This window comes from Meriones unguiculatus, chromosome 17 (genome assembly GCF_030254825.1).
Source record: "Meriones unguiculatus strain TT.TT164.6M chromosome 17, Bangor_MerUng_6.1, whole genome shotgun sequence".
Taxonomy (NCBI): Eukaryota; Metazoa; Chordata; class Mammalia; order Rodentia; family Muridae; genus Meriones; species Meriones unguiculatus.
The window spans coordinates 19,353,191-19,360,776 of NC_083364.1; the positions used below are offsets into that span (position 1 = coordinate 19,353,191).

Genomic DNA, 7,586 nt, shown 5'->3' on the forward strand with positions numbered 1-7,586 from the left:
CGTGCCACCACTGCCCAGCGTGACCTTGGGTTTTGAGTGGGTTTCACTATGTAGACTAAAGCATGGCCACCATCCTCGCAGACCCACTGTGGACCAATGTACCTCCTCTCCTGGCCCCGTGATTTGGCTCACTTTTGCTTCCCAGATTTGAGGGTCAGGGACTCCTATCTGGCCGCTTCCTCGGGCCCCAGTTAATCTGTATATACTGAGCAATGCTGTGTGCCCCATGATGGAAGAGCTACACAGCCATGAACAGGAATGCTACCAGCAGGCTGATCCAGAGACAGGACAGATTCATGGAGGCTGGCAGGGCCATGGGGGAGTGGAATGTTCTGGAACTAGGGTGCAGCAGGTTACATGACCTTCTCATATACTATACAACCTACTCATGATCTTCCTGTTTTTGTTTGGACTTAAGGTGCTAAAGGCTAACCTACCCTCTCAGCCACCACCCCCCCCCCCCCCAGCCCTTGGGTTGTACTTCTGAAAGGGGCAGCCATAGACTGTGTGCATTACAATAGGGGCTGCCCTATTCCATCGTCCATGTCATCCAGCAGGGATTTCCAGGGTTGCTGCCATGATTCCCCTCCCCCACCACCAGCACTCACGGGTGTGCGCGCGCGCGCGCGCGCACACACACACACATACACACAGCCTGCTCCTCTCCAGAGGCTCCCAGGCGAGGAAAGTCAAGCGCCGTTTGGTTCTGCCTCAGGGCCCCTGATTGACATTCCAGCCACACACAGTTATCCGCCCTCCATGCTTTGGAGGAAGCTTGTGTGTGATGCTCTTGGCCGTCACCTGCGCCAACACATGGGATGACCTGTGCGCTCTGGGGACACTGCCTGGCAGAGACCAGAGCTGCAGGTGGTCAGGGGACAGCCTACTCCGGATGCCGTGTTAGCTCTCAGCCTCAGTTTCCCTACCTGGAAAGCAAGGCTCACAGCGGACAAGAGAATGACAGCTCATCCTGTGACCAAACGGTGCCATCCCTGAGATGTCCAGGCACAAAAGGTCGGATAGGTGGCCTGAATAATGGCCCCTACACATAGCCTTTCGGTGCCTCAATTTCCCCAACCTCAACATCTCAATCCGTAGGGCACTTGTGTAGCATGCACGAAGCCCCGAGTGTCATCCCTAGCGCTGGGAGGCAGAAGCAGAAGGATCCAGAGTTTGGGGTCACCCTTTGCTGCAAGTGAGTTAGATGCCAGCCTGGGCTACTTTAAACCCTCTGCAGTAGTCTGTCAGTGCTTCCCGCGCCTTTTACCGGATGGGGACACTAAGCCACACAGACCTACAGCAATGGCTTTTGGGTGACTGGCTGACCCTGCCCTTCCCCTCCTTGGGGTTCCACTTCCCTCCCGGCTCCCTGTCCAGCCTTTGGGGATCTTAGATCGCCCCCCTCCCTCTGCTCGCCTACCCTCGCTGCGGCCACAGTCGGCCCCTCCCCCTCGCCCACCACAAAGCGACGGACGCTGTGGTGACGGACGACGCCTCCCGCCCCGCGCCACCTCCAGCCTCGACCCTGCGCGATGCTTGGGCCTCTCGCCCAATCCCCGCCCGGCCCAGGTCCCAAGGGCGACTCGGTCCCCGCGCCGGTGGCCTCGTCCTCCGGGGTCCTCCGGGGTCTGGGTCCTGCCATCCCCGCCCCGGAGCGGCAGAAGGTCTGAGGTCTGCAGGTCTGTCTGCGGGGCGGCGGTGAGACGCGGTGGGACGCGGGTGTCCTCTCCCTTCCCATAGCCGGGAGAGCCAGGGCCAGGACCCAATGGTTTATGTCCCTTTGTGTGGTGGCGGCAGCCGCAGGCGGTTAAGGGATCCGGAAGGTTAAGGGATGGAGCGGGGGTGGGGCGGGGGATAAGGGACCCCAGAGGTTGAGGGATACGGGAGAGGGAGTTAAGGGATCCCGAGATGAAGAGATTTGGAAATTAAGGGATGGGGTGAGGGTGGGGGGTAAGGGATCCGGGGAGAGGAGGTTAGGAGATTGGGGGTGTGTCGAGTTAAGGGATCCTGTTCCGCGCGGGACTCCTGGGATCGGACCGCAGCCCTACAGGGAGTACGACCCCCTGGGTGGCTCAGCCTCTGGCAACTTTGTGCGCGGAGCTCCGGGGGACAGACGTGCTGACACCACACTGTGTGTGTGTCACCTGCAACTCAGACCCTAAAGCGCTCGGCTCCAGCAGACCTTTGGCATGCGGAGCCAGCGGGCACCTGCTGCCCCCTCCGCTCTGAGCCCAGCCAAAGACGCCTGACCTCCAACCTCCCCCTCCTCCTCTCACCCCTTCCTCCTTCCCCTCTGGTCTCCCCCTCCTCCTCTCTGCCTCCTTCCTCCCCCCAGTACTAACTGCAGAGCGCAGCATGGAGGCCCCGATCTGACAGGCACCAGCCTATTCTGGGGGGATCGATGGCCAAGTGGCTCCGGGATTATCTGAGCTTTGGCGGCCGGAGGCCCCCTCCGCAGCCGCCTACCCCAGACTACACCGAGAGCGACATCCTGCGGGCCTACCGCGAGCAGAAGGACCTGGACTTTGAGGATCCCTATGAGGACTCCGATGGACGCCCCGAGCCAGAGCCAACCGGGTCCGGGGACCCCAAATACAACTCTCCCAGGCACCGGCTGATCAAGGTGGAGGCTGCGGACATGGCCAGAGCCAAGGCCCTGCTGGGCAGCCCGGGGGAGGAGGTGCGTGGTGGGATGGCACAGGTCCATCCCAATGGCCCTGGGGTCCCCACCTCATCCCCCTCTCCCGCAAGGAGTCTGAGGGCATCTGGGCTAGCCAGCGTTCCCCTTGGCCCGTTCTCCATTCAGGGAGACTAAGGGTAGGTGTTTTTTGTTTTGTGTGAGACCTAGTCCAATGTCTCATTACATAGCAACAAAATAATTCTGTGGTTGGGGGTCACCACAACGTGAGTAACTGTTTTAAAGGGTTGTGGCATGGTTTGGTTTGGTTTGGGGGCAGGTTCTCCCTTTGCATCCCAAGCTGGTCTAAAACTTGTAATCCTCCTGCCTCCCCACCGCCCAGACTTCTGGAAGAAGGAGACATTCGAGAAGGAGCACAGGGAAGGAGACAGGAAGGAGACAAGGCAGACTGCCTCGTACTCCAGCATCTGTGTGACCCTGTGCAGGTCACTAACTCTCTCTGGGCTTTTGTTTCTTGGCCTGTAGAATAGGCTTGTGTCCTCACTAAAGTTTAAGGACTGGCATTATAACGATACTGGAGGGAGCTGGGGTCTGAGTTCGAATTCCCAGAACACACTTAAACAGCTGAGTGCGGTGACATAGGCTTGTAACTCCAGTGCTGGGGAGACAGGGGCAGGAGGATGCCTAGGACTGCCTGAGCAGCCTAGCTCTGACAAGTGTGAAATGGCCCAGCAAGGGCAGGCAGAGAGGACTGTGTCACACGGCAGGGCATCCAGAGCTAGCCTGAGCCTTTCCCAGCAGCCAGCAGCAGACCCGGAGTACTCCGACCCCTTTGATGCCCAGCCCCAGCCGCCAGCCCCGGATGATGGGTACATGGAGCCCTACGATGCCCGGGGTGTCTTCAGTGGTGAGTGCACAGCGGCGGGGTGAGAGGAAGGTCCTGTGTGGGAGGGGAGGCTGACAAGTGTCCCGTCCACAACCAGAACCGCCAGGCAGAGCCGTCCAGCTGTACGATACGCCCTACGAGGAGCAGGACGCAGAACCGGAAGATGGAGCGGCTTCCGGCCAGAGCCGGCTGCCCCTGGAGGATGAAAGGCCAGCGGATGAATATGACCAGCCTTGGGAGTGGAAGAAAGATCACATCTCCAGGGCCTTCGCAGGTTTGTGCAAGGCCAGGCCCCAGAGGCCTCTCCCAACACTGCCTCAGCTCTCGGTAATGCGTGAACTGGCCCCCTCTGTCAGTTCTTCCCCAGAGGTAATGCCTTCCTGGGGAAGGCTTTTGGAATGGAATGGAACTCACCCCATTCTCCGCAGTCTTGGGAGGGGATGTGGCTGTGACATCACACTGGACTTGTGGTCATTATAAGATCAACCCAACGGGGGGATTGTAGACTAAATACTAGAATGCACCCAGTTGTGTGGGAGCTGGTGAAGGGCAGACTGGGAGGTTTAGGAGCTGTCACACGACAGACTTGGGGTCAGACAATTCCTTGGTGAATCAAGTAAAGAGGTAATAGGATCAACCTAAGGAATAGCAAATAACCCAGGTCAGGAAGAGACGCGGCCATGACGCGAACCAGTGCTTGCTGTCTACCGTGGGTCCAGGGGATGGAGCTGAGATAGTCCATCTGAAGGGACCCCTGATAGCTTCCAACCTAGCCCTTCTGGCCACACCCCCTGTGCTCTGAATTGTCGGTCAAAGCATTGCCCCTCCCCTTCCATGGTGCCTGAGGTCTGGGTGGCCATGCTACTTTATTTCTAAAGACAGGTCGCAGCTCCAGTGTCAGTCTTGTCCTTTCTTAGCTGCCCTTCCTATTGCCTGTGCTGTGATAGGCTGCCACAAACTGAGATCTCTTTGGTGAGCTCCTGCCCCGCCCCCTGGGTGGCCGGGACTTAACCTCACCCTTCTCTTCCAGTACAATTTGAGGGCCCTGACTGGGAACGCACCCCAGGTTCCATGGAGCCCCGAAGACCGCAGCCTGCAGAGCGTGTGGACACAGCCCTGGCCCTGGAGAAGCAGCCGTGAGTGTGGTCCCTGGAGGAGGAGTGGTCCCAGGCACTCTAGGAGCTGCAGGGGAGCTAGGGCCTCATTCATTCATTCATGCCTCTGGTGAAGGTCTCATGTAGCCCAGGCTGGCCCCCACCTACCATATCCAAGGGAATTGTCTGTCTGTTCCCTGGGTCCTGTCCCTCGCCCCGCAGCTGTGTGAAGCCTGCTGCCCATCTTGAGGTGTCTGTCTCACCCTGCCCAGATGGTTTCACGGCCCCTTGAGCCGCGCTGAGGCCGAGAACCTTCTGTCCCTCTGCAAGGAAGGCAGCTACCTCGTGCGGCTCAGTGAGACCAGGGCGCAAGACTGCATTCTGTCCCTCAGGTGAGAGAGACCAAGTCTCAAGACCACACTGGGTGGAGCTCCTGGGCCAGTGGGTGGAGCTTTTGGAAAGTGGGCAGGACTTCCACGTAGGTGGGTGGTGCTCCTGGGCCAGTGGCTAAGTGGGTCCAACAGGGAATGAGTTTGGAAGCCTAACACGATATCCAAACCTGTGGTGGGACTGGTAACCAAGGCACAAGGTTCTTTTGAATAGCCCTGTCCAAAACTTGAAACGCAGCCATGAGTCTGTTTGAAGACAGTCTCAGAATGTTCACTTGAGTTTAAGGCTCTGGTTCTTTAAGATACCTAAAGTGTAAATGCAGTGTGGTTCACAAGGCCTGTCATCCAGCACGGGGACGGGGAGGATGGGCAGGAGGACCAGGAAGATCTGCTGGGCCACAGGAGACCTCTCAATAAAAGCAGGAAGGTGCTGGAGAGGCAGCGCGGTAGTTCAGGGCACTTGCTGTTCTTCAGGAGGAACCCGGTCCAGCCCCTAAGTCATGCAGCTCACAGCTGCCCGTAATGCCAGCCCCAGAAAATATGACTCCCTTTCTTTCCTGGTCATGTTGGGGACTGTTTGCGCCCTCGAGCACACAGATACATACATTAAAAATAGAGCCCAGGCATCTCGCCTTTACTCCCAGCACTCAGGAAGCAGAGACAGGCCAGCCTGGTCTACAGAGAGGGTTCCAGGACAGCCAGAACTACACAGAGGAAACCCTATCTCGAAAAACCGAAAAAGATAAAAAGAAAAACAAAAGTTAAACGAGTGATGAAGCAATAATAATAAATAAATACATCTGGGCTGGCAAGATTGCTCAGTGAGGGGAGGCGCTCGCCACCAAGCCTGAAGAACGTGAGTTCTGTCTGAGGAGTTCGGTCTGGGCCTCCGAAAGTTCAAAGTTGTCCTCTGACCTCCATATGTATTCCCACACACAAATAAATGATAAATATTAAAAAACTAAAGGGCACAGGCGTAGGGTCAGCCTCACTGACTCAGCACTAATGGGTGTCTATGTGTTTCTTCATTGAGGGCCCTGTGATTGTGGGAGATGAGAGGCTGTGAGGGAAGGGCTCCCTTTTCTTTTTTCTTTTTTAAGTTTTATTTATTTATTATGTATATAGCATTCTGCCTGCATGTGGAGGCGCCAGATCTCACTATAGATGGTTGTGAGCCACCATGTGGGTGCTGGGAATTGAACTCAGGGCCTTTGGAAGAACAGTCAGTGTTCTTAACCTCTGAGCCATCTCTCCACCCACCCCCCCTTTCCTTTCTTTTCTTTTCTTTTTTTTCAAGAAAGAGTTTCTCTTTGTGTAGCTCTGTCTATCTTTGAACATGATTTATAGACCAGGCTGGCCTCAAACTCACAGAGATCCACCTGCCTCTGCGTCCTGAGTGCTGGGACTAAAGGTGTGCACCACCACTGCTCAGCTGAGAAAAGGACTCTTACAGAAGTGACCCTCAGGCTGAGCTGAGAGCCAGCAAGCTCAGGGTGAACATGATGGGAACTGGTCTCACTGTGTAGCTCAGGCTGGCCTGGAACTCATTCTGTAGACCAGGCTGGCCTCAAACTCACAGAGATCTGCCTGCCTCTGCCTCTCAAGTGCTGGGATATTTTACTTTATTTTTGTGGGTGTAGAGGTCGGGGAACAACCTTTGGGGTTTAGTTCTCACCTTCCACAAGTGGGTCCTTGGGAATAGAACTCAAGTCATCAAGCTTGGCTCCAAGCGCTTTTACCCTCTGGTCCCTCTAACTGGCCGACAACTGAGTTTAAAAAAAAAAAAAGATACACTACAGAGCTGGGGAAGCCAGGAAGTCACTCATGACTGTCAGTCCTGCAGAGGGGTGCTGGGTGGGGCTGCCAGCGATGTCCCTGGAGGCCCAGTGCCTACCCTAGGCAGGCGACTGTGGAAAGATGGAAGGTTGGGTAGGTCTGGGGGACTGATGTTCCGCCTCATCCCGCAGGAGCAGCCAGGGTTCCATGCACCTGAAGTTCGCGTGGACGAGGGAGAACCAGGTGGTCCTGGGCCAGCACAGCGGGCCCTTTCCCAGCGTGCCAGAGCTGGTCCTGCATTACAGTGCCCGCCCACTGCCTGTGCAAGGCGCCGAGCACCTCGCCCTGCTCTATCCTGTCACCAGCAGCCAGAGCTCCTGAAGGACCTACACGTCAGAGAGGAGCCGGGGGACCCATGGCGCACAGACTTCCTCCAAGCCACCTTTAATTCCCTCTGGTGGGGTACTTCAGACCAACAAAACGCTCTCAGGACTTGTGAGCCAGCTTGGTGGGTGACGAAAGGCACTTGCTGCCTGTCTGCCAGGCTTAATCCCGGGAACCCACATGGTGGCAGCAGAGAGCTGACACCTGCAAGTACTCTGATTTACACACGAGCCACACGCCATAAATTAATAAATAAATGTAATAAAAAAAAACAAAATTTAAAACCTTTTCGTTCCCTGCTGTTCTTTCAGAGCTGTGGGGAGAGGCTCCTGATTCAGCAGAGAGGCAACCGCTCAGACTTTGGAGCGTCCTCAAAGCCATGTGCGGGGGGGGGGGGGGGGCGGGGGCAGCTCCAGGCC

General features: G+C 56.7%; 1 protein-coding gene across 6 annotated transcripts; it reads left to right on the forward strand.

Annotated features, from left to right (window-relative positions):
- The first annotated feature begins 725 nt into the window (after window positions 1–725).
- Window positions 726–7,451, forward strand: Shd (Src homology 2 domain containing transforming protein D). Of its 6 annotated transcripts, none has more exons than XM_060371256.1 (7): window positions 726–1,195; window positions 2,336–2,680; window positions 3,437–3,545; window positions 3,622–3,798; window positions 4,555–4,660; window positions 4,891–5,010; window positions 6,975–7,451. In XM_060371256.1, the coding sequence occupies exons 2-7, from the start codon at window positions 2,402–2,404 to the stop codon at window positions 7,162–7,164; spliced, it is 981 nt and encodes a 326-aa protein (XP_060227239.1). In that variant the 5' UTR covers window positions 726–1,195; window positions 2,336–2,401; the 3' UTR covers window positions 7,165–7,451. The 6 variants fall into 6 exon arrangements, with proteins under 6 accessions (XP_060227239.1, XP_060227238.1, XP_060227242.1 ...); XM_060371255.1 differs by lacking the exon at window positions 726–1,195 and adding an exon at window positions 1,234–1,679; XM_060371259.1 differs by lacking the exon at window positions 726–1,195 and adding an exon at window positions 1,235–1,679 and having other exon boundaries at window positions 2,336–2,623; window positions 3,440–3,545.
- The last annotated feature ends 135 nt before the right edge of the window (window positions 7,452–7,586 follow it).

Excerpts from the sequence above, each read along its gene's own strand:
- Shd (XM_060371256.1), top strand. The coding sequence starts at position 2,402 with ATGGCCAAGTGGCTCCGGGATTATCTGAGCTTTGGCGGCCGGAGGCCC. Across the intron at positions 4,661-4,890 it reads CTGGCCCTGGAGAAGCAGCC|ATGGTTTCACGGCCCCTTGA; the intron begins GTGAGTGTGGTC and ends CACCCTGCCCAG. Across the intron at positions 5,011-6,974 it reads GACTGCATTCTGTCCCTCAG|GAGCAGCCAGGGTTCCATGC; the intron begins GTGAGAGAGACC and ends CTCATCCCGCAG.